Below are 27,301 nucleotides of genomic sequence, written 5' to 3'. Positions count from 1 at the left end.
GGGAAAGGGTACTTTGTCATGAAAGAAGTAGGAGGTTGTATTCATTTAGGTTAAACTCTGCTGTAGTCACAACCTACCCCTAAACCTCAGTGGCTCCTTTTATTTTATATTTTAATTTTTGGCATTGCAGGGGCTTCATGTATGTGCAATCTCACTGCTCAAGGCTGACTTTTTCAGACAGAAATGGTGTCATAGTACTCCCAGGGATCCAGGCTCGAACTTCTGCTGTGTATATCCAAATGAGCTCTCTCTGGTCCCTTGGTGGCTTTTAATGGTAGCATTTTACTTCTCACTTAAGTTACTCATCTTCACAAGCTTCACCCAGGCCAGTGAAGATACCTCTCCCTGGGACAGTGCAGAGGAGACATAGCTACACAGGCTGCCTGGCAAAAATTCAGTTTAAAAGCTGCGCAAATCACTTTATCCATTCTTCACTGGACCAAGCAAGACATCTGAGATCAACATGGTGAGCTGTGCAAGCCTCTTACAGAGGGATTACTACAAGCTGAAGGCTAAGGCTGAGCACAGTGGGCAGGATGTGTAGTCTGCCCATAAGGAGGGGGAGAGGAGATTTTGGAGGATGACACAGTCTAAACTGCCCTCACTCCTCCAGAGCACTGTTTCTTGCCCTCTGTTTCACCACCTCAGGATCCTGGCAAAGCCCCTCTTCTAGGCCTGGGACATCACACCTGGGCTTGGAGCTCCTCTCAGCACTGGGTATGGCAAGGAAGGGAGAGGTTCTGGTTCTAAATGAGATAGGAAAAGGGTGAGCCAGATTGCTGGATTCCATCCACTTCAGAATGCGAGGATACTGATGTGATTTCCAGCAATAGAGTATCGAGGTGCTATTGCAATTCAAAGGCATGGTAAGTCATAAAAGCTCCTGCAGAGTGCCTGAAAATGTCTTCATTACTTGCAGCTCTTTCAGTGAGCAAAGGATTTCTCTGTCTTCCAAACAGCTACATATAAAATGCTGATAGAACCCAAGTTATGTAGCCCATAAAACATCATAGTGAAGCAAGAAACTCTGAGGCGTGAATAGTGTCTTTAACATAATCTTATATTTGGAAAAGCCATTTAAAAAAAAACACTTGAAAATACAAGATAAGGTAACAGTGACTTATGTAAGTTTTCACCTTATATTGCTTGGCCATTTTTACATATAAATTATTGCTTACTAGCTTCGATAAATACACAGCACTGTCAATATATACAGAGGCAGAAAGCATGAAATATGGAGCAAAACACTGTTAATGGCAACTCTGGCAATTCCACAAATGTTTCATATTTACCAGCTCTTATAATGGTGGAAAACTACAAAGTGTAGTCCCTGAGAAATTAGGTAGACACCCTGATTGTGGGTTTCCTATCTCCTAATTGAGAACGCAAGCAGACAATCTCACAGAGGGCCTAGAGATATGTTAAAAGGCAAGAAGTCCTTGCTTCAGGTCAATTTCATCCCAGTATTGAATAGGTGTAATACGAATACAATAAATAGGCTATGCAAATAAATATTACTCTGCTAAAAAACGTTAAGTATATACAGCTTTGCTTTATACAGTAGTACTTTTCCATCTAACTTTTTGGCAACTTTTATCCCCTCCCCCACCGGTCTTTAGCACACATGGCCCACCCATTAATAAGCAGGCTGAAATTTTAAGGACATGTCTTAGAAGCATCTAATAGAAATTTTGTTAGTCCACTGCAGTGGAGCTTGGTTTGTCTCTACTTTAATGTTGTTACCTAGTTTTTGAGAACAGAATAGCTGTGCCGTTTAGCGATGTGAGGTTTGAGGTGTCTGGTGGATGTGATAGCTCTAACAAAATGGCTAGGGCTGGGACAGCAGTGAGAGGTCAGCTCCAGGGACCAGAAGTCACTAGCATCCCCTCCCCTTCATGCTTTCTCCCTGCTCGAGGCAAATCTGCACTAGGGTAACACTTCTTCCTATGGACTGGGAGAGGCAAGTTCTAACTTTACCTTCGTGCATCTGAAAACAATCTTGGAGCCAACAGACTTGCTTACAGAGGAGATGTGGGAAGATAAATTTACTTAATTTTTTAATATTTATTTATTCCCCTTTGTTGTCCTTTTTATTGTTGTAGTTGTTGATATCATCATTGGATAGAACAGAGAGAAATGGAGGGAGGAGGGGAAGACAGAGAGGGGGAGAGAAAGATAGACACCTGCAGACCTGCTTCACCGCTTGTGAAGTGACTCCTCTGCAAGTAGGGAGCCAAGGGCTAAAGCCGGGATCCTTACTTCAGTCCTTGGGCTTTGTACCACGTGCACTTAACCTGCTGCACTACTGCCTGACTCCCAGATAAATTTAAATTAAACCTAATTTGTGATATGAGAATAAAGTGAAAATGGACCCTAATATATAGCACTACAACTACTTGACAGTTATGCTGATTGTTCACAAAGAGAGAACTTAAAACACTCACTTCAGGAACACTTGTCAATATGTAAGGGGAATTTTAAAAAATTCAGAATGAATGTGAGTTTGCCTATGAGGTCTTATACAACACAAACTTTGAAGCAGGGTGTGGTTTGCTGAAATGATGATGAGTCCAAAGATGCCCAGGACTGACTGGGAATTGTGCTACTATGAAAAGAATACACTCACAAGTACTGGGGTATGGCTCGCTGGTCAAAGTAGCCTTATTGAAGACTTTCAGTGAGAATAATTTTATTCGCCCATAAAAACTGAAGTGAGCCGGAAAGGAGCTTAAACATTTTGCAGTTCACCCTTACAGAGCAAATCCTACTGGAAAGAGGCTGAGGTAAATATAAGGAGAAGGAATATGGCCCATCTATTAATGGGAGCCGCCAAAGTCCCCGACGTCTGTTCCTTGTTGGACAGCTCAGATTCCTTAGACAGATCTCTGTACTGAGCTAAATGTGGCTGACAATTCTGCCCTGAAACCTTTAACTCCATGTTGAAATCTTCTCTAAGCTTCTGAAATTTCTGCGAGTTGCTGCCTGGGAAATCACTGGAGAGTGCTGTGAAATTTCAGAAAGGCTTAGGGATTTTTACATTTAGAAAACATGGATGGAAAAAGCAAATATGAATTCAGTACAATGCTCTGTCCCCTTGGCTGTCTGGAGAGCCACATAACCCCAGCTGGAGGAAATAGTGGACACACACTATTTTCCCCCAGAATGTGTCAAAACACAATGCACTGGTGGATTCATTTGGCTATCTACATATTTAGCTGGGGTTTAAGCAGCAGGTGCTATGCTGAAATAGCAACCCAGTGAAGCAAACAAAATGTTTCAGTTGGAACAAAATAGACCTAACTGTGATAAAAAAATTTAACTAGTCAGTGAATCAATATCAAATGGCCTTGCATGCTTAGATTGGTCTAATTCTGCTCCTTAGCATAGAAGAAAGACAAGAATACAGACTTGTGCTATAAAATCCCACATGCTCCCTAGGAATTGCCAAAGGGAGGGCTTTTCCAGTGTTTGATCAGCTCCAGAGAAGACTATTTTCCCTGCTTCTGACGCCCTCGATTGGCTCTCACACCATTTCCAGAAGCCTGGAACATTTCTGAGTGGACTAATCCTGGATGGTTGTAGAAAATTCTGTTCATTTCCAAGACTGAAGTTATACATGCTGGAACAGAATGCTTATCTTTGAAAGTTCTCTCCCACATTTTCTCTACGTGGTTCCTCAAGTTCAGTTTGGGCCCCAGTCCAGGAAACACAGCAATTAAGGTATTGGAAAGCATCACATAAACTCACTAATGAGGTGTTAATGACACTGAAAGGAAGCAGTCTGGGTAGTTAGCTAAGAGATGAACAGGTAGGTGTGATGAGAAAGGGCACCAGGATTCACATGTGAAAAAAAAACCGAGATACCTAATGCATAAAATAAGGTGCTAGCTTTCACTTTAGCAATGTGACAGCTATCTAGCTGGCAGGGGTGGGTTTTGTTAGTGTAGCCCACAGACTTTATTGTTCATTTGAAGGCTGGGGAAAATCCTCTGGTAAATCCTTGAGAACAGCAAAGGGTCTTAACTCTAGGAGTCCTAACCTATCAAAGCAGGCATTAGGAGAAAAAAAAAAAAAGACTTACACGACTTTAAAAACAAAACTAGTAACACAGATTTTATGGGGAGGCTTAGTGTCTATGGGGATAAGACTATAGACCTTCTAAAAGTCTGGTGTAAATCATGTGACTGTTTGGAGGTTCTTTTTATTTCTGAGAGCAGGCACTCATCTTGCTCTCCTCTAGGAAGTGCTCAGTGCTTCAGACAACAGATCCCACTTAACCTCCCTGGGCTGGCACTTATTCCATATTATGGGCAATGGGCCAGGGCATCACCAGGCACAAGAATACAGACCTTTGTTACCCTGTGACCTCAGTGAACAGTTACTAAGGGCCTATATGTGTCAGTAGTATGATTTTTTTTCAAAACTAATGTTGTTCCTAGTAATAGATGAAAGCCCACTTGCACATGTAAAGAAAATCTACAGAAAATAAACGATCAATCATTTTCTTAAAGATTACTATTTTCCGTATTGGCAAAACAACTTAGGCTAGCTTGCTTATATAGCTGCAGATCAGTTGTGCAGAAATAATTTTCACCTGCAAGCATACATGGACAAGTGATTGTGGATGCAAAGGAATGCATGCCTTGACATTTTTCTTCTAGAAGTCAGAGCAGGAATGCCAACTGCTGATCTTTGCTAGCTTCCTAGACACAAGTGGCTTTTGGTGGTATCACAGTTTGTTGACAGAGACCCCTCCGGTCCATGATAGTCTAGAGATGCCATCACTCTTGTTAGGTGTTCAAACAAACTACTTGTCTGACAGTGGATCAATGGCAATCTACTATCAGACGAAGTAAAATCCCTTCCTGTTTTGTGTGCACACTCTTACAAGTACACTCTGTCTTGAGGCTGGCACATACGAAACTGAAATCAGATGGGATCCATAATGTGATCATAAGAAACCAGACTTCTCTACTTGAAGAATGCTTTGGAGTCTTCTGCCTTCTTTCTCAGAAAGTGGAGTAGAGAGGCCTCGCTCTGTTTCTGGTAGCTGTTGACATTACTTCCTGAGCACAATTTGGATGGCTTTCCTGTGGGTGTCTTGCAATCCACTGATAAAACTCAGCAACTTCTTTTCTCACAGGAAAGCACTGTGCTTGGCATTGACATTCCCATAATTCAAAGTGCTGCAGTTATGGGGAGGTGAGGTGGTGAGAAGGTGGAGTGGTGGGGACTCATGCCCGAGGCTCGATCCTGTGTGAGAGTTCAAACAGAGCCTGTTGGCTGTCAATCACATACAGGTTATTGACGTAGGATTTTAACTCTTGGTGCTCTTTTGGAGAAACATCACCTCCTATTTTTTGGATTTAAAGAGAGAGAGAGAGAGATAGTCAATCTCACGAAAACCTCATATTAAGAGTAAATCCATCAGGTAGGCTCCCATTAGTCAAAATTCCAGAGAGGTATTGCTTAGTCTAACAGCGAAGAGACTTTCTACAGTTCAGAGCAGATTCTTCAGTGCATGTTACTAGACTGGCAAGGTATTTGTTTTACAAATATTTGACAGTATTAGTTACCTAACACTATAGAGTGACAATTAAGTTATCCTTTTCTTCTATAGAATGGGAAATAGCAGAGATATGGAGCAAGTCAGTAGCAGAACAGGACTGAAACCCTGGTCCAGAGTCTATGCCCTGAGCTCTCACGCTATACATTGGTTATAGTAATTGTCCCTTTAAATTGTCTTCATTGATTCTTCTGTCTCAACTGATAATTGTCAGAAATCATTGCCGTCCTGGTACATGCACAAAGACAATAATGCTTTTATTTTTATTCTGGAGATTGAAAATAGGGTGTCATACACATTTACAGCTAAGTCACCTCCTCAACCCATGCTTTTGTTTTAGATTTTGTACATTCCTTTGTATCTTCATCATTGTTATTCTGTTTGGAAAAAAAAATAAGGGATCAATTAAATGAAGAGGTATCACAGAATTGACTTAAGGTATGGTTAATAGCAAAGCAGGTTCACAAAATATGGATAGCACAGGAAAAGGCAAGAGAATTTTCCATTCCCAAATTCATGTTCCAAAGGCAAGATATTTTAGTGCACTGTAATCACTGGTGACAAGTTTTGATAAGGAGTCAAAGATAAAGGAGCCTGGACATTAGCGATGTTGACACCATGTGCTCTTCTTGCTTCATGAAATTTCAGATGGGAAAAGCAGGGTCTGAGACTGGTGCTCAGCTTGAGTGGAATGAAGGGGTCTATGTGAAGTCAAGCATTTTAATGGAGCAATTTCCCCTCCTTTCAGCGGAAACCCAATTTTGCCTCCTCTGGCAAGTGAGTTTTATGAGGAAATAATTTAAGGTTTGCATGTCATGGGTGGCTTGTAATTCTTAGGTTTAATGAGAACAAGGCTTCTTGGTTCCAACAAGTGAAAGCACTGGAGGTTAAAGTTTTTACTATCCCACTTGTCTGGAAGACATTGCAAGACTACTACTGGCTTACAAAAACATAGGCTACACAGATGGATAAATTTGACATGAGGTGACGGAATTTTAAGAGGGCTGAGAAGAACCACCCAGTGCTCTATAGTGAGAGAAAGGGCAAGTTGGAGAAGGTATGAGATGCTGACATCTATCATGGGGAAATAAGAAACTAGACATGTGACAATAGTTTTATACATCATCATTTCCTCCAATAAAGTGATTTTTTTTTAAGGAAACAAAAGTGAGAAAGATAATTTTGTCATTAATTTCCAGACTCAAAGAATGGCAGAATGAATGGTTCCAATCATGACAATTGATTCTAACATAGTTCTTTATTATTTCCAAGAGGTTTAATGGACATGCTCTTAACTTTATCTCAAATGTTGATAATGGTTTACTTTGCCTATAGAAACTGCTAAGTGAATTTAGGTAATTCAATTCTCAGACTTTCAAAGAAAGATAGTTGAATTTTAAACACAAAGTGAACTAATGATCAATTTTTTACTTTGCTTTGAACCATGAAGATTTAACTCTCTAGTAACATAAGTTCTAGATAGATCAAGGAAGAGTCAAGCCAGCATAACCCTTCCATCCATAATGCAGTTCATAGGAACCAGAGTCCCTTGATAAACAAGACTGTCGGAACTAGCTGAGTACCCATAAATACTTGGAAAGCAAAGGGAGATGAATGGAATTTATTACTTGCCAACAAAAGTATACATTATACTTGTACATTTGAATGAATCTCCGTAAGTGTTGTTGCTGTTTATAGCATTGCTCTCTTGTACAAGAGAGCCAACACCCATGTTCAAGGGAGAAGCAATTACAGAGCCAGACCTTCCACCTTCTGCACCCTATAATGATCCTGGGTCCATATTCCCAGAGGGATAAAAAATAGGGAAGCTATCAAGGGAGGGGATTGGATATGGAGTTCTAGGGGTGGGAATTGTGTGGAATTATACTCCCCTTATCCTATATAGTCTTGTCAATATTTCCATTTTATAAATAAATAAATAAAAAAGAAACAGGCTGGGGGTATTGATCAACCTGCCAAAGCCCATGATCAGTGGAAAAGCAATTACAGAAACCAGACTTTCCACCTTTTGCACCCCATAAAGATCTTTGGTCCATACTCCCAGAGGGATAAAGCTTCCAATGGAGGGGATGGGATGTAGAACTATGGTGGTGGGAATTGTGTGGAATTGTATTCCTTTTATCCTACGGTCTTGTCGATCATTATTTAATCATTAATGCAAAATTGTAAAAAAATGTGGGACCTAGATTTTATTTTTTTAACTTACATTAACATACTACAGAATTCTTGAAAAATATTCGAAAATGAGGATGCATTCTTAAATTATGATTTACTGAGTGATCATCTGATTGATTTATAATTATTAATTTGGCTTCCTATATTTTACTTCCCTTTAAGTATAAACTCTGTATAAAGCAGCAGGATTGATACAGGCTAGGTAGTAAGGCAACACACACATATATATCCAACTTCACGAGAACATCTAAGTTAAGTCATTTTGTTTTTAATGAACGATACAAATTTATTCTGTGAGCTGAAATAAACCCAAAGAGAATTTTTACTTTTATGCCAAAGGCAAAAAGAAAGCCAAAGTAGCAGCCCGTGCGCTAGAGGCTGCATGAACCTTGAGCAGCAAGAGGGGGCACACTGACCTTTCACCCCATGAGCTACTTTATACGAGTGGTGCACTTTTAGTGTATGAGTGTTACTTTAGGCTTTGTGGGTTACTTGATCTGATTTGGTAGATTATTTTTTGAGTCTAGGAATGCTAATTTTATTTATTTATTTTAATTTTGTTTTTTCAAATTGCCATTACGGTTATCACTAGTACTCAGTGTCTGCACAACAAATCCACCACTCTCAGGAGCCATTCCTCCCTCCCTCTTTTCTATTTTATTGGACAGGACAGAGAGAAATTGAAAGGATAGAGGGAGAGAGAAAGACACCTGCAGACCTGCTTCACTACTTATGAGGCACCCCCCCCCCACAGGTAGGGTGTGGGGGCTCCAACTTGGGTTATTGTACATAGTAACATGAGCATTGAACAGGGTATAACACAACCTGGCTTCTCAATGCTAACTTTTTCCCCCATGTAAAAGAATGATAATGACTTCTTCATTTTAGGTCATTCAAGCTTCAAAAGGTTTCATAAGAATCTGCTACTTTCATACAGCGGGTTTCAGTTTTCTCTCTGTACCCAAAAGGTTAAAAATTTCTATTGGGTTCTCGGAAAAGTCTTGACATATCTTTGCATAAAAAAACACATCAAGATTTTTCTGACAACCCAATACATGCCAATACTGCTGTCACAATTCCTTTGTCCATGTGAAAGTTTCTTAAACTCAATAAAGTTGATTTCCTTCCTTCCTGCAATGTTTTAATACCATTTAAACATAGTGTAAAATATGCCTATGCTTTTAAAAGGAACAAATATTCTTATATACACTAGTCTCAGTGGGGAGTCCACAAAAGTACACAGTAAAATGCTTTTTCAGTGAGAGGCAGCTCCAGACAGGAAATTTTTGTTGAAAAGGATGTAAGATTCTGGAAGGTTGCTTTAGGTATACTTAAAAACTTGATTCCTATTCCAGGAAGGCTCCCAGTTAGGAGGTGAAGGATGGGAGGGGGTCACTTCTGATAAGTCTACAGTTAATTCTGAGCCAGTGGGAAGCAAATAATACTTTCTGGGCCAAGGGTGGGAGTAGGGACCAAGTTTACTAAGGTCAAGGCAGCTCAAAGCCAGCCATGCCAGTATAATGTTTAATAGAGTCCCTCTAGCTAGGGTGAACATATTGCCATGAGGGAAAAATAAGATGCTACATTATGGCCTAGAAGGTGGTGCAGTGGATTAAGTGTTGGATCCTCAAGCACAAGGTTCTAAATTCAGTCCTCAGCATCGTATATGTCAGAGTGATGTTCTAGTTCTCTCTTTCTCCTCTCCTACTCCTCCCAACTAAGTAGATGAATAAATAAATCTTCCTCTGCACCCCAAACATTCACATTATACCTTACATAATGCTTGTATTTGTTACCAACGAATACTTGTGGTATGGCCAGTCTTTATTGATAAATAGTACATTTACATTCACATCCAACTTTAATTACTCACCAAATTGGCTAGTCCTGCAGTGTCTCAGGGTCCGGACAGTGTCTGCAATCATGTGCTGGAAGGTAGAATAGAGAGCACATCAATGAAAGGAACATTTATGCTATTGTTGAATTAGTGACAGGGGTGCCAGATAGGGTGGTTGGAAGGTCCAACATCTCTAGGAGTAAATGAAAGAGCTGTCCAGTTGATTATATTGAGCTTAGATTATAAAAGAATGTTTAGTATCTACAGACAGTGGTTCCTAAGCCCAGTCACAGAGATGCTGAGTCATGAGAAAATACAATATAAAGAAATGAAGTACTCCCACCCTCCAATCTACCTGTCCAAATCTGTGCATGGTTTTACTTTAGGGCATGTTTCACCTCCTCTCCTTGAAGATTGTTCTGAGATGGTGTTAAGACTAGACTTGGGGGCACCAGGTGGTGCTACATCTGGTTAAGTGCATACATTACAGTGTGCAAGGACCTAGGTTCAAGCCCCTCCCCACCTTCAGGGGGAAAGCTTCACGAGTGGTGAAGCAGGGCTTCAGGTGTCTCTCTCCCTCTCCCCTCTCAATTTCTATCTCTATCCAATAAATAAATAAAAATATTCAACAAAAAGACTAGATGGGAGTTTCACTCTCAACATTTCCACTGTATTTTGTATAATATATGGGCTTTGTGTGCCATTGCTGTGGAAGTTTTCCTTTCCTCAAAGGAGAAAAGCTGGGTACCACTAGAAAGTTGAGTATTCCCTGCACCTACCATAACTCACACGCTTTGACTCACACATACTTGCTGAATGGAGGCAGAAAAGTTTGTGGAATCAAAGACCCAAGGGTCTCAAATGATGCCAAAGAGTAAGATATTGGTGAAAGACAAACACGTTCTGAAACATTAATATCTTTACGAGACTGTTAGCTGTTCGTAAATGACTCCCCTTTCTACAGTCTGGATTCTACTTTATAGTCTGGATTAAAAGAATTCTATGTTAAATTATTTCTCTAAAGTTCACACCAGGCAACCTAGGCTGGTAGAGTGCATACCATGCACATATGAGACTTTAGGTTCAATCTGCAGCACCACACATGACCAAGCAGTGCTTTGGTCCTTACTCTCTCATAATATAAAACAGTAGCTGGAGACATAACTCAGTGGCAAATATAAGGACTTGCAGATCTTAAGTCCAAACTTCCAGCTCTGGTACCTCATAGATGAAGTGAGCCTCTGATTCTTTCTCTTTCTCTCATTAAATAATTAAATCTTTTTTTAAATTAATTAATTTATTTTCCCTTTTGTTGCCCTTGTAGTTTTATTGTTGTAGTTATTATTGTTGTTGTTATTGATGTTGTCGTTAGATGGGACAGAGAGAAATGGAGAAAGGAGGGGAAGACAGGGAGGGGGAGAGAAAGATAGACACCTGCAGACCTGCTTCACCACCTGTGAAGGGACTCCCCTGCAGGTGGGGAGCCGGGGGCTCGAACCGGGATCCTTATGGTGGTCCTTGCGCTTTGCGCCACGAGCACTTAACCCGCTGCGCTACCACCCGACTCCCTAAATAACTAGATCTTTAAAAATAAAATGGACCCATGGTGCAAAGTGCAAGGACCGGAGTAAGGATCCTGGTTTGAGCCCCCGGTTCTCCAACTGCAGAGGAGTTGCTTCACAGGTGGTGAAGCAGGTCTGCAGGTGTCTATTTTTCTCTCCCCCTCTCTGTCTTCCCCTCCTCTCCATTTCTCTCTGTCCTATCTAACAATAATGACGTCAATAACAACAACTACAAAAAAAAACACAAGGGCAATAAAAGGGAAAATAAATAAATATGTAATCAAAATAAATTAAAAAAATAAAATGAAAACCAATCTTTAAAAAGTATGGTTCATACTGGTATCCTGGCCAAAAAAAAAAGTCTTCTTGAACTTGTAGCTGCTTTTGATAAGATCCAATCAGCTCATACTTAATATGCCTCAGTCTTCTAGTTCTACCATTTTCAGTTTTCCATGATGAAGGGAAAGATGGCATTTAGGACAAGACCAGTTCCACGTAGTTAGTTGTCAGAATAATGCCTAAACACCACTGCTCTTGTTTTCTTTCTTTTTTTAAACCTGTGTTTAAACTTTTTTTTTTTTTAGTATTTTATTTATTTATATGTTGGAGAGAGAGAGAGTGGGGGGAGAGATCGAGAAGGATGGGGAAGATGGCAGAGACAAAGTGACACCTGCGGTCTTGCTTCTCCACTCACAGATAGGGACCAGGTATTTGAACCTGGGTCCTTGTGCTTGGTAATACATGCACTTAACCAAGTGCATTACCACCTGGCCCCATGTTCTTTTCTTTTTTAAAAAAATATTTTATTTATTTACTTATTTCCTTTTTGTTGCCCTTGTTTTTATTGTTGTAGTTATTATTGTTGTTGTTATTTGATGTCATAGTTTTTGGATAGGACAGAGAGAAATGGAAAGAGGAGGGGAAGACAGAGAGGGGGAGAGAAAGACACTTGCAGTCCTGCTTCACTGCTTGTGAAGCGACTCCCCTGCAGATGGGGAGCTGGGAGCTTGAACCGGGATCCTTCCGCCAGTCCTTGCACTTCGCGTCACGTGCGCTTAACCTGCCGCGTTACCACCCAGCTCTCCATGTTCTTATTTTCTATAGCAGATAGTAACGCCATGCTACATGAACATTCTCATGTTCTTATCCTCTGTAACAGATAGTAACTCCATACTTTGTTTCACATCAAAATAAAATATCATACTGTTATTTAAGCATTATGTGGTCCTTCAAACTTCTCCATGTAGGTCTTTATCTTTTAGATCCTATCTATGTACACTTGAGTATAAGATTATCCACATACAGAAAACCAGTACTGAATTATTGCTAAGAGTAATGTTGCTATTAATAATATTTTAAATTTAATATTCAGTAGCACTACAAAACCATTATTATTTTTAATGTATTGTAAGATGCCAGAGAATGAACCCATGGCATTACATATGCATGAGGCTTTTGATGGCTCCTTGGCCCAATTTTTAGTCTATATTTTTGAGAAAGATACAGGAAAGGAAAAGAAGGAGAGACAAAGTACTACTCCACTATCCTTGAGGTTCCATTGAAGCCATCCATGGTGTTCCCATGTGGCACCAGGGCTTGAATATAGTGTCTTAAACAGATCTAGGAACATATTGTACCCACTGAGCTATCTCCTAGCCCCAGAAATGACAGCATTTGGATATGACCTACTTGTTCTCACAGCTGTAATTTTAATGTATTTCCACTCAGTAGTGGAAAACTATATGACTGTGCTTAGAGAAAAAGCTCACGTAGCACTTTTAAAGGAAATGAGACCTGACTCATGCCTGTGAATGTATTGTTCAATTTCCTTTCCCCAATTCACTGCTATTCCTAGGACTGATCTTTCATTTTAAGTTATGCTGTCATACTGATCTCTATCATGTGTGTATGTGTTTTGCTTTAGGAAAACAAACTTTACTGACAGTTTGGGATAAACTTTTTATTAAACTATACATGCAGAAAAGCAATTCAATAAATTTTCACAAAATAAACATCCCATGTGACTAGTATCCAAAAAAGAACAACAAGACCAAAAAACAGTACTGGCACACCAAGCCTCTCACTTTCACTCATGCGCTTTAAGGAACCTCACATTCAGAGTTCAATGCTTTATCCTCTGCACCTCCTGGGTTGCTGTCATATGCTATTTGTGAAGTTAAGACTCTGGACTGAGCATAGCATTGAACCTTCACTCCTGATCTCTCTATTTTTTATTTTCTAAGAGAAGAGAGTGGAAGATAGAGTAAATGAGAATGATGCTGTTAGGATTTAAATAAAAGGAAGGAAGAGGAGAAAATATCCATTTATTTATTATTTAATAATTTGGAACTGAAACATGCAGAGTTGCTGAGGCAGCAGAGGGAATGGCAGGCAAGCTTATTAGACCCAATGCTTCTAGGTCTTTTTGTTGTTGTCGCCTGGCTTTATGATCAAGATAATATGTTGAATTATCTGCCAGCTGGCGTAAGCTAGTATCCATCATGAGGAATTGGTTTCTTGTAAGTTAATTCATTTAGGTCCTATGGGCTTATTATTGTGAAAGATGACCTTGTTTGAGTACAAATGAAACCCTGCACTCTGCTAAGAAGCATTCCTAGAAAAATACTGATTCTGCTAAAAGAAAAAAAAATCCAGCTTCTATGTGTATAGACCAAATTTAAGCTCAGCCCTTAAAGCACTGAAGAAAGCTTTGGTACTTGAGTGTCTTTCCTTTTCTCTTTTAGTTTCTCTATATGAAGAAGTCAGCTCAGAGTGGTGAAGCCCTGATAGAACACACATGCATGCACACACACACACAACACACACACACACACACACACACACACACACATTCAGTTTCTGCTCTGGCATCCAAGTGTAACACAGGGTTATGTAAAAGATAAAACTGACTTCTGTATTTCTAAAAAAAATTTTATTCTACCTTCCCTATGCATCAAGGGTCTCAGTATGAGGCATGCTGTATCTTTAGTATCCTCTGCCTGGAGTAACAGTAACACAATAAAACAACAAAATACCTCTTCTTAGAACTGATGTTTTAATAAGTGCCTGATGAATCTCTCTCTTCCCCAGGCTCCATATGTGCAGAACTCACACATGCGTGTTATGAACCTGCTGTGTGTATGCACAAGTATACTAGCTGTGTTTCAAATAAAGGTTCCTTTCAAGAATTAAGAAATTTTAATAGGATGTCATTTATGCCACACTATTTCCTTTTTACACTTTCTGAAAGGTTATAGTTATATCATAGCACCCCTGTTTGGTCTTTCTTTGATTCGGCCCCTATAGTTGTTAATTTCAAGTCTGAACACATATGAAGCCAAGGCCCTGAGTTATGTTAGCTGGCATTAAAAGGTTTCCATTGAATTGTTGTTGGGGGAAGGTTGTATCAGGGAAAGATCAGAGAAGCTGTTCAGACTGAAAATGAGAAGGGCACAGGGACCTTTGCATTGCTCATGCTCATTTGTGCCTTTATGCAACTGTTCTCTCACTTTACTTGCACTCTCAGGCAGGAAATGACACAATGCATTACTACTACTACTACTAGCGTTTGCTACACAATGCATTGAGCCAAATCAACAGTTCAATATGGGGAAAAGTTCAACCACCAGTCTGGCCTTAACAACAGACAACAGTCAACTAATAAAGAATACAATTGCTCTCCTTTGAGGGGGAAAGCCTTGTCTTCTGGATCAGAGGAAAAGTCACTAGACCTTCACAGGGAATTTTAGCTGGCATGACACACCTCACCCACATCTTCACATGTGATCTCTAAAACTAAGTTAGTTTCTTAATCAGAGATTGTGTTGGAAAGAAGGTGAAGTAAATAAATACTGGTCAAATACTTAGTGCTCCTACAATTTCAATAATACAAAACATTGGAGATTAGCATTCCTGGAGATAAGAACATTACTGTCTATAGTCTTTGGTTGCAAATAGTTACCTAGTAATCTTCAGACTATCACACAGAACAACAAAGAACAAATCTCCAAAAATAATTACAAATTAAACGATGTAAAATAAATACTCATGTTAAGTTTAACTGTAATATCTAAAATTACTGAGCTCAGACTCCAAAGTACTTAGTATATTTTGAGAGATTTGAAAAGTCATAAACATACATGTGGTAATCTTGTTCAACTAAATAGAATGGAACTGTGTGTGCCAGGAGATGGCTCCGTGGATAAAACACTGCAAAGGCCATACAGAAGGTTCTAGGTCTGAGCCCTGGCATCATATTGGCAGCACCATGGACAACACCAAGAGAATTCCATGGAAATGTGGGTGGTACAATGTTGGATTGTCTTTCCTCTTGCCTCTCTTTGCCTTTCTCCCATCTCTCAAAGTATGTACAAACATATAATCAAACTACAGCAAGATACTTTGTAGTACCTGTTTTCCAGATTCCAGGTGCTTAGGTTTTCTAGTTGAACAAGTAGTGGCAACACTGGCTCTGTACTGCCTGGTTCTATGAGTAGGGAGTTAACCTACTGATTCGAGTGGGGCATTTAGGAAGCAAAGGTCAGATGCCTTATTGGACTGCTGAGTTTGTACCATTTGTTGGTCATGGTCTGTAGTCCCCACCTCACTCAAACTTCTTTGAAATGACTGACTCAGACTCCCTGGAAACAAGGGTCAGTTCCTGAAAGAGTATACACAAATCCATTACCATTACTGAAAAGGTCACTCAAAGGTCAGGAGGGTCTATGGAGAAGGGCTGCTGATATCCGCTAACCATGAGAGACAGTTCAATCCATGACACTAAAACTCATCTGTCAGACAGATCCAGTCTCTTGGGAACAATCCTATTTTATAGTTGTGTAGTTCTCTGCATGCATAGCCTGGCAGAAAAGCTAGGAGGAGCTGGCTGCATGACAGAGCACCTGAGAAGGTGCTGGAAATAACTCAGAAAGAGGTATTTCAGTTACCTGTCAGAAAGAAATGACCAGGGCCCTCTTATTTGTGACCAGGGTGGGTATGTTAGCAGAGCTGCTCTCTCCATAGTGCTTTGAATGGGCATAATCTGTGGGAGGCACAGTTCTGTTTACACAGAGACCCTACATACAGACAAGTCCAGCTTCATAGATAAGTTGAAGCTACTGGAACATGGAACTACCTCTCTAGGAAAGCATTCCTATGTGACACAGAAGCAGTGCATGCTGAGAAAACATGAGATACCATTACAGCAGTAAAACTGATTTTTTCTGACAGAAATCTTGCAGTCCTATTTTTGATTTAATAAAATACAATCAATAGATGATGTCAGTATAATATAGTTCCATTAAAAAAAATACAAAGATTTGGTTCTCAAACCTTGCTGGCACTCTTATTTTTAACTGAAATACATTTTACTGAAAATGTCTACCATGCAGTAAGCAGATTCCTGGAAATCATCATGCATTCAATGCAGAAAAGTGCTTAAAAGAACAGGGTAGAAAGGTATATATTTCCTTTCTAGTGGATGAAGAGGAGAAATAATGAAGTTTACATACCAGTTTTTCAAAATTGACAAGATTATCCAAAAATGTTTTATTTCCTTCATGAATAAAGGTTACATCTAAAAATTAAAAACAAAAAGACATACATACCATTAAAAATGGATCATGAGAAAGAACTGAAGAAATCTATACAATTTTTCTTAAATATTGTGGTTTATTCTATACATTTGACAAGGGAACTTGAATTTTAATCTGTATAGTATTAGATACGAAAGAGCATACTTTATATGTATATGGAAAAAGACTACAACACAAGTATTTAGTTTGTACTTATAATGAAGTGCTTATTTTTATTCTAAATGCTTAGGTCAAAACACTGAACAAAAAAAATAACCTAATACCCAGAAACAATAGAATTTTAATATCTATGTGTTTGCTGTATAACAATCATTGGCAATGTATAAGGAACCTGCTGTACTTAAAAAATAGTAAGATTTAGGGAGTCGGGCAGTAATGCAGCGGGTTAAGTGCACGTGGCACAAAGCATAATGACTGGTTTAAGGATCCCAGTTCAAGCCCTGGTTCCCTACCTGCAGGGGAGTCGCTTCACAAACAGTGAAGCAGGTCTGTAGGTATCTTTCCCCCTCTCTGTCTTCCTTTCCTCTCTCCATTTCTCTCTGTCCTATCTGACAACAACAACTGCAGCAGCGACAATAATAACTACAACAATAAAACAACAAGGGCAGCAAAAGGGAATAAATAAATAAACATAAAAAATAGAAAGATTTAAGTGTTTAAGTTTAGATATTTTTTTGTTCTAAAAACAAAAATAAAAAAAATGCGTGAGAAAGGACAGGATTAAAAATGGCATGATTCCTGGCTCAACTTGACTAGTTGAAAGTATCACTGATGAAAATAACATAAAGGAAATTAGACAGAGGCACATTTTCAGAGGAAGGAAAAGTTACAGTTGGTTTAGGCCATTCCGCATTTAAAGTGACAGGAGAGAGAGTAAAATAAAATCTCCTTTAGACTGTAGTAAATGAGTGCTTGCCTCCTCAAGACGGGGCTTGGGAGTTTATATCAATACAGATAGCAGCAGAAGCTCTCAGACTGGATGAATGATGAAAGCTCAGGTCAAGGGGTCAACAAGCATCAGGGAATGCTCACAGACAAGAATCAAAGTTTAAAGAGCATGCAAATAATGAAGTTACATTACAGAGATGGAGAATAAACCAAATGAAAATATTTTTAGAAAATCTTGTTACAACCACCTGATGTAATAAGCAAAGTAAAAAACAGCTTGAGATTCCTAATAAATAGAATGGAAAGGCATTTGCATTTAATCAAGTCTTTGATTTTTGCTGTTCCCTAGGGGACATTTATAAGCAAGGTGCTACAGAAACCTCCCTTAAAACACTGGGCTGCAAAGTTTGGACTGAACACCAGGGTTTGACACCAGTTATGTGTTGTTGATACATGGATACAACTGGCTCCTCAAAGGATTCCTTTTTAAAAATATTTATTTTCCTTTTGTTGCCCTTGTTGTTTTATGGTTGTAGTTATTATTGTTGCTGCTGTTGTTGTTGTCAGATAGGACAGAGAGAAATGGAGAGAGGAAGGGAAGACAGAGAGGTGGAGAGAGAAAGACACCTGCAGACCTGCTTCACCATTTGTGAAGCAACTCCCCTGCAGGTGGGGGGAGCCAGGAGATTGAACTGGGATCCTTATGCCAGTCCTTGAACTTTGCACCACCTGCCCTTAACCCACTGTGCTACTGCCCAACTCCCTAAAAGATTCCTTTAATACTGCTTCCTCACTGGACTACACTATGTGCATGTGTATTATTATTATTATTATTATTATTATTTCAAGTTGATGTCTTATAGGGAAAACACAATTTACACAGTCCAGTGACTCTTTGGTTATCTTACCATCTTTCATGAATTTGCTTTTATTTTTAAATATATTTAATTTTAATGAGAGATAGAGAGAGAGAGAAAAAAAAAGACACAGAGATAAACACCAGAGCATTGCTCAGCTCTAGTTTATGGTGGTGTGGGGATTAAACTACAACTTTGGATCCTCAGGCATCAGAGTCTCTTTACATAAAGATTATGTTATCTGACCTGCTCTGACTGTGATTTTTAGAAAACCACTGCAGACATAACATTTAGAAAAGAATAGTCAACATAGTTAACTTTCTTTTTTTTTTTCCTTATTGGGGGAGATTAATGGTTTATAGTCAACAGTAAAATACAGCAGTTTGTATATATGCAAATTCAGTTTTCCACATAACAATTCAACCCACTCTAGGTCCTCTGCCATCATGTTCCAGGACCTGAACTTCCACCCTACCCCAGAGTCTTTTACTTTGGTGCGCTACATCAACTCTAGTCCAAGATATTTTCACCTGTGTTTGTCTAGCAAATAAAGCAGTGTGCACTCTAGTCATCATCAAACCTTACTTAACAGTCTCACCTCCTAAGAATTTGGAGTACAAAAACTCTCAAGAGTCACTGGGTCCATTTTCCTCAACATAACAAGCTTTGTCATCCTCTCTCTCTCAGTTCCCAGGGATGATGATGGTGGTGGTGCTGACAATAGTGGCAGACAATAATGACTAACAGTGGCAGACCTGTCTGTCATGAACTCATTTAATCCTCAAAAAAGGCTATAAGGTCAATTTCCAGAAGGAAAAAAAAAAGTGAAGCTAGGGTCTGTGATCATAGTTCTGAGTACCAGGACAAGCAAGACTCAACCCTGGGAGGCAGTTTCTTTTCTTTTTTTAATATTTTATTTATTAACTAATAAGAAAGATAGGAGGAGAGAGAGAAAGAACCAGACATCACTCCGGTACACGTGCTGCCAGGGATTGAACTTGGGACCTCATGCTTGAGAACTCAATGCTTTATCCACAGCACCATCTCCTGACCACATGGGAGGTAGTTTCTGTCTCACCAGTGTACCTTTTTCTGTTGCCCCAACTTGAAAGGTATCTTGAAAGGATCTCTCATGATCCATTATAGCTAAATTGCTGATTCATGGAATTTTCAGCACTTCTGTAGCTTTAACAAATTCTTCCTTCTATCTGTTCTCTTTGGCCTTCCCTCTTCCTGGGTGGTCTCATTCAGTCTTCATTCTCTGGCTTTTGTCTGGGTCAGGGTGGGGGTGGGGGACAGAGGGCATTTCTACTGAGGGTTGAGGCTCTCCCTAGATACTGGCATGAGGATAAGGCAGGGAAGGTGCAGTTGACTGAGCAGGGATGGTAGAGAGGCTGGAAGGGCTATGAAAATACGTGTAGAAGGCTGAAGACTTTGATGCAGTTGAATGTCAGGTTCGTGAGGAGAAAGAAATCTGAGAGAGATGAATCAGTGGCTGAGCTAAAAAAAAAAAAAGCAAAAAACTAGGACCTCAGCATTTAAGCAATGGGCCATGAGATGGTTTCTGGGGATCCACTGGTTCCCCAGCCTGGGAAATGTATCCCTGGCAAGTCTTCATCTGGAGAAAACTGAACATACCCCCCAAAACCCTTTCAAGACATGGTAAGTGAAAGAAGAAGGAAAAAACATGCAAGTGGCTACCTCTATGCCCCCCCCCCGCCACTTCTTAAAAATAATACTCTAAGATTCTAGATACTTACCAACTTAACAAAAGATCTCAGACTATCATAAGACACCTATTAATTATTCACTCTGTTGGAAGGGTCTACCATCTCTATAGTATAATACCATAATGCTTTTGACCTTTATCTTATTTCACTTCTTTTCCAAAAGTTTATTGAGGGTTTCCATTACTACTTTCTGAACTGGATTTAATATCACAGTAAGAGGGAAAGTAAATCAAAGCTATGGAATTCAACTAGGAAATAAGAAAAGTTGATGGTCAGCAGAACCCTAAAGCTTTGAGCTTGCCTAATAATCTGCATAGTTTCTGAGGCTTGACCATCTCAAGACAGACAGAGAAGGAGAAAAAGGAAGAAAGCAAACAAGAGACAAAGCATGGAAATATGGGAGGCTGAGTCTTTCTTAAGACCCAAGGAAGTCAATTTGTCCCATATGACTAGCTAAAGTCAACTGTAAGTAGGACACACTAGAGAGAGGAACAACTTTCCCTGAAAAATTTACTGTTCTAATGCACTTTATTGTAACTTTTAAATATAATTTTGCAGTTAAATAAGAACTGTTTTTTCCCCCCACATTTAAAAAAATCTTCTTTTTAAAAAATCTTATTTTCCTTTGGAAATTATTTCAGAGGCCAGGTGGTGGTGCATCTGGTTAAATGCAAAAAGGACCAGGGCACAAGCCCCTGGACCCCTACCTGTAGGGGGGAAAGCTTCACAATTGGTAAAGCAGAGCTGTAGGTGTCTCTCTCTCTCCCTCTCTACCCCCTCCATTTCTCTCTGTCTCTATGCAATAATAAATAAATAAAAATAAAAAAATTAAGTGACTTGAATTTTTTAAAAGTTAAAAAATTAAAAATGAAATTAATTTCAGACAAAAATGACTGCTTTAGATACAATAATAGTGCTAATGATAGCCTTTTCTATGACAAAAAGTCAAATAAAGGAGAAATATGAGCTTAAACCCAAGAAGATTGCCAGTGAAAATGAGAAAAACTGTTTCATTTACTAGAGCAAATAAGAGTGTGTTTAAAAAAAAAAGATGCAAGTGGTGAAGCAGGTCTGCAGGTGTCTTTCTTTTTGGCCCCCTTCTCTGTCTTCCCCTCCTCTCTCGATTTCTCTCTGTCTTATCCAACAAAGAAGAAAAAAAAAAAGAGGAAATTTGTTTTGCTGTCAACAAAGAAGTCTACATAAACTCAGTAGAGCAGAAAATTGCATCCATGCTAAGATGTAAGTATGAGAAACTTGAACTACATTGACAGTATTTTAGGGGAAATCATTAATATATAGCTGAAAGTTCTGCTTATATCTAATTAAGTTAAGGAGACATTTCTCATTACTTTAAAATATTTATTGTCTTAATTTTTTTTATTACTGAAGTCATTTCCTTTTCTAGGTTTGTCCTATTTTCATTTTTTCCCCATTTGTGTCTAAATAACTCTTAAGAGTTACGAGTTTCCAGACTACTGACAGTATAATGGTTATACAAAAAACTTTCATGCCTGAGGCATTAGAGGTCTGAGATTTAATACCCAGTACCACTATAAACCAGAGCTGATAAAAATGAATGAATGAATGCTCTCCACCTGCAACCTTCACTCTCTAATTGTAGCTGTTTTATTATTTTGTAAATAAAAATCATAAGAATAGGGAGGGGGGGGTGGAAGACAGCTCACTGGTGGAGCATGCGCCTTACTGAGCTCAAGGTTCTGGTCTGAGCCCTAGAATTGTTCAGGAACAACATGGACTACACTGGGATGGTGGTGTCTGTGATGTCTCTCCCCACTCCCCTCTTTCAAAAAAAACAAGATAGGAAAATCAGCTTTGGGAAGCTGTCCAGTGGTAATTTTTTGTATGTCAGCTTGAATGAAACATTCTATGTGTCTCGTCTCTCTCAATAGTCCTAATACATTCTTGTTTCATAGAAATGTTTGCTTCGACTGGGAGTATGGACCGACCAGTCAACGCCCATGTTCAGCGGGGAAGCAATTACAGAAGCCAGACCTTCTACCTTCTGCAACCCACAATGACCCTGGGTCCATGCTCCCAGAGGGATAGAGAATGGGAAAGCTACTGGGGAGGGGGTTGGATATGGAGATTGGGCGGTGGGAATTGTGTGGAGTTGTACCCCTCCTACCCTATGGTTTTGTTAATTAATCCTTTCTTAAAAAAAATAAAAAATAAAAAATAAATAAAAAAAAAAGAAATGTTTGCTTCATTCTAGACTGAGACTACATGAATAACTGCTGGGGTTCATGGCAACTCATAATAATTGTCCAAGATCTTGTTGTTCTTATGAGAGGAGTTGCCAGTGGAAGTGGCAACGTGGGGTTGTGGTAGAGGAGGACACCCAGGCCGATTTGCAGTCTAGTTCTTATGCAACTCATTTCCTGAATCACATTTATGGGTCTATTTATTGGGATCTGATATAACTTCTAGAAGTTATAAGACCCATAAACATCCTTCAAGGACAAAGGCTATTTAATGGGAATGAGTATTCCCATAAAATGCTTCAGGAAGAATAAAAATACAGCAAAAACAAAAACAAACCTACCACAACATCCCCAAATCCCTTTTTCATGGAAAGTACATGGGTAAGGTATAAATTAAATGTCAAGAACTATAGGCAAGATTACAAAGGATTTATTCCCTTTACTTGAAAGAGATCACTGATCTCTTACTAGTATATCTAACACATTTCACTATGAATTATTAGGCTGCCAGAAAAGTCATAATATGTTTTTCTATGGAAAAATGTCTCATGACTTTCCAGGGAACCCAATTTTGGGCACTATACAGTAAGGAAGTCGACTAACTTACAGCTATTAAACAAAATCTCAGCTGGAATTACTTGTATGATACCCTGATTTCAATCCCTCAGTACTACATATGCCACAGTGATACTCTGGTGTCCTCTCTCTCTGTGTAAAGAACTTACTTTTTTTTTTTATTTCTAACTAGATTCTACTCCTAGAATGAAGTCTATTCCTTCCCCGTAATTTCTGTACTCTATGTTGCTTGTTCTAGCCAAAAGTATTATTTCTCATACTAATAGCACGTTACAGGCTATATATCTGAAACTTAAAAGGAAAATGTAGAGTGTGATTGATCACATTTAGGTTTTTGTTTTTTTTTAATCTATGACAGTCTTTTTCTTCATTGAATTAAGAAGAATGTAGACTAACAAAAATAAAACACCTGGAATGACAGTCAGATAAAAACACGAAAGTTTTTATTGGGTTGTTAGAAAAGTCATGATGCATTTTCTATGTTTTTCTATGCAAAGAACGCATCATGACTTTTCTGACAACCCAAAAGCACCAAATCTTTTTAAGTCATGTGAAAATACATTGATGGATGCACAAATACTTGATTATAACTATTAATTTTAGGTATCTCAGAAATAATTATATGAAAAACAATGACAATAAACCTAGTTTGGTTTGTATGTGAAAACTGATGAAAAGAAGTAAACACTGAGTCATTTTTTTTGCCATCTATATTAAAGTCATTAGTTTCTGGAAAATGCAGCTACATAGCATAATAGGTAGAAAGTCATTACCTTTAAGCAATAAAGGCATGAAAGGGATTTTTGGTGGCTTCATCTTTTTGAATGCATCTCTGTAGGCTTTGTGATTCAGGGAAGGATCCTGCCAAACCAAGCAGATCACAAAAAGAAAGAAAAATCAATGTGCTATAGAAGCAATTACAGACCTACTTTTGCTATATAATTTGAACATAATTTTGATATACAGAAATTCTTCCTAAGAACGAAGTAGATAAAGGTTTCCTAGGAGAATAAACTCACTAAATTAGGGCAGGAAATCTAGGCAATGAATGAAAGTCAAGTTATTGGTTTACAATAAAAGGAAATGACTGCAAAAGACAGACACCTTTTGATTGCCCTATTATTTTCTTCAAATAGGTTCTTTAGTACTCAGTTTCCTTTGCATAATTTCTATCATGAGGTAACCCTAAAGCCTTTTGTTAGAAACACAACAAAGAATACTATTCTCACAATGTATAGACAATCCAGAGAAAACAAGAGAGCAGTGTTGGTTTTTTTTTTTTTTTTGGTGCTTTTTAAAGAAACTATACACTGTGCATGTAGAACTAAGAAGCAGGGAAAAGGAAAAATAGTAAAGAATGCATAGAATATTGCATACTCATGCATACTGATTAGTTTCATAGGCACTGAAATGAACTATATTTTAAAATCTACCTTCTAATTTTACCAAAAGGATCAATATCATTAAGGCTTTCCATTAACACAATTTTCTTCACTTATTAAGAAGCAAAGTTTATTTTATTTTATTTTTTATTCAAGTGAATTAGGCTAAACCACCATACATGGTAAAGAACAGATACTGACCATAGAAATCTAGAGAGAAAATTGACGTCAGCAATTCATTTGAAGAATAATTGTCCTCTGGATCAACTACTTACGGTTAAACTTTCAAGTTCAGAGAAAAGTTTCTTAAATTTTCCAGGAATTTTCTGAAAACAAACAAAAAAAAGAGATAAGAATAGCCAATTATTTTACCCAATTATTTTTAGAGGCACTAAGGGGAGTTTTCATTAAGTTGCACTTACATGTGTTAATTTGTTAATATAAACATTTCTTTTTTTTGTTTGTTTTGTCCCCTCCTCTGAATGTAAATATTTCTATCGTTTTGTTCTAACATTTTTTTTCCTTTTCTTTCTTTCTTTCTTTTTTTTTTTTTTTTTTGTCACCAGGGTTATCACTGGGGCTCTATGCTGGCACTATGAATCAACTGTTCCTAGTGGCTGTTTGAACTTACTTACTTCTTTCTTTCTTTCTTTCTTTCTTTCTTTCTTTCTTTCTTTCTTTCTTTCTTTCTTTCTTCCTTTCTTTCTTTCTTTCTTTCTTGACAGGACAGAAAGAAATTGAGAGAGAAGGGTATATAGGGAGAAGGATAGACACTTGTAGACCTGCTTCATGGCTCCTGAAGTGTCCTCCCCGCAGGTGGGGAGCCGAGGCTTGAACCTGGATCCTTATGCATGGTGATATGTACACTTAACCCAGTGTGCCATCACCTGACCCCCTTGTTCTAACCTCACTGCTTCTCATTATGTAATTTTATCATTCCTTAATGTGATATTCACTGGAAATGTTACTAAAGACAGTTGAAAATAAGAGCAGTATGATTCAGGAATCTAGCTGGTTAGATATTCCACACACTGGTGATTATTTAATAAACACTTGCATTTCAGTTCCATAGCCTACAGTTGACAAATATTCTCATCTTCTTAAATAGTCTTGCTGAGTGAAAAACAATAATGTTGACTGACATTTGTTTTGTAGAAATGATATAATTATGTTTCACAGCAGAGGTCTAAATAGTGAAAGGCCATGAAACTCTAAATGATGCCTGCATTCTAATGGATAAAGTCACTTAACTGTAAAGCTAAGTCACATCAACAGGTCACATGCCAAATAACATAAGATGGAAACATAAGCTATGTCTTCAAATAAGAAGGATCTCATGTTATCTAGTATCTAGTCATCTTCCTCTTCTTTTTTTTTTGCTCTTCACTGGGTTTAATGCTCTGAGTCAACATTTTTTAGATAAAGAGTAACTAAATGACAGAGGAAAAGAAGGAAAATACCAGGGCACCAAGGAAGCTTCCTCCAGTGCAGTGGTGGCTGGGTTATGTGCATGACAAAGCAGGCACACTATCCAGGTGAGCTATCTTGCAGGCTCTCTCCAGTCTTTTTTTTTTTTCCCTTAGCATGGTTAAGTGAAAAAAAAAGATGGATTATTATTATTATTTTTATAGTGACATTATCATAAGTTATTTGGACTTAAATTTTTACTCGCTCATTTTTAGCTGTGTGGTTTGGTGAGTCTCCAAACTCCAATGGGTATAGAGATAACTTATAAATAGTATAGTGGATGGTTGGTACTTAATCAATTCCAGTTAGATCTGTCTGGAAGTCACTGCCCTCTACACAGATACACTTGTATATTAATGAAAGGAAGTGGGAGTCGGGCAGTAGTGCAGTGGGTTAAGTGCACATGGTGCAAAGCGTGAAGAGTGAAGCGCAAGGACCAGTGTAAGAATCCTGGTTCGAGTGATCTGGGAGGTGGCACAGTGATAAAGCTTTGGACTCTCAAGCATGAGGTCCTGAGTTTGATCCCCGGCAGCACATGTGCCAGAGTGATGTCTGGTTCTTTCTCTCTCCTCCTACCTTTCTCATAAATAAATAAAATCTTTTAAAAAAATTAAAAAAAAAAAGAATCCTGGTTCAAGCCCCCAGCTCCCCACCAACAGGGAGTGTCCTTCACAAGTCATAAAGCAGGTCTGCAGGTGTCATTCTCTCCCATTCTCTGTATCCCCCTCCTCTCCTGATTTCTCTCTGTCCTATCCAACAGCAATGACAGCAATAACAACAACAATGATATGCAACAAGGGCAACAAAAGGGAATAGCCTCCAGGAGCAGTAGATTTATAGTGCAGGCACTGAGCCCCAGCAATAACCCTGAGGCAAAATAAATAAAATAACTAACTAAATAAATAAATAATAAAGGAGGAAGAATTGGATGAAAAAAAGACCTTTGCAAATGATTTCAACTGTTGTTCTGAGTTGTGTACCTTAGTCTGTTGGACTTCCCACACAAAGGTCTCAGTGGCACCTCAAACTTAACAAACACATCTAAATCTAAGCTGATCTACCCTAGGGGTTAGCCCTGACCCAAATTTGATCCATTTCCAGCTTTTGCAAATAAAGTTTTATCTAAATAAAGTTTTATTTATAAAACATAATGTTTAGCCATTTACACATGCACTATGATAGCTTTTATACTACAGTGGCAGAGCTGTACACTACAACAGAGACCAAAATGGCTTACAAAACCTCAAAATATTTACAATCTAGCCTTTTTTTTTTTTAAACCACCAAAGCACTGCTCAGTACTGGTTTATGGTGTGGGGACTGAACCTCAGGCATGAGAGTCTCTTTGCATAACCATTACACTCTCTACCCCTGTCCAACAATCTAGCCTTTACCCCCAAATGTTTGCTGATCTTTGTTTTACT

The 27,301-nt window shown here is 38.6% G+C and overlaps 1 protein-coding gene across 1 annotated transcript in view; it reads right to left on the bottom strand.

The window, feature by feature from the left end:
• Positions 1 to 1,039: 1,039 nt before the first annotated feature.
• The window catches only part of RAPGEF5 (Rap guanine nucleotide exchange factor 5), a 308,676-nt gene continuing 282,414 nt past the window's right edge, over positions 1,040 to 27,301 (bottom strand). The window contains exons 22-26 of the mRNA XM_060196104.1: positions 24,686 to 24,736; positions 23,802 to 23,889; positions 16,672 to 16,736; positions 9,636 to 9,690; positions 1,040 to 5,353 (exon numbers count right to left, since the gene is read on the bottom strand). Of these exons, the coding sequence (XP_060052087.1) occupies positions 5,235 to 5,353; positions 9,636 to 9,690; positions 16,672 to 16,736; positions 23,802 to 23,889; positions 24,686 to 24,736 (378 nt within the window). The 3' untranslated portion in view covers positions 1,040 to 5,234. The remainder of the gene's footprint in view (positions 5,354 to 9,635; positions 9,691 to 16,671; positions 16,737 to 23,801; positions 23,890 to 24,685; positions 24,737 to 27,301) is intronic.

The sequence above is a fragment of the Erinaceus europaeus genome, chromosome 8, assembly GCF_950295315.1.
Source record: "Erinaceus europaeus chromosome 8, mEriEur2.1, whole genome shotgun sequence".
NCBI classification, from domain to species: Eukaryota; Metazoa; Chordata; class Mammalia; order Eulipotyphla; family Erinaceidae; genus Erinaceus; species Erinaceus europaeus.
The sequence above is the reverse complement of the archived record's forward strand: the minus strand, read 5'-3'. Positions and strand labels throughout refer to the sequence as shown.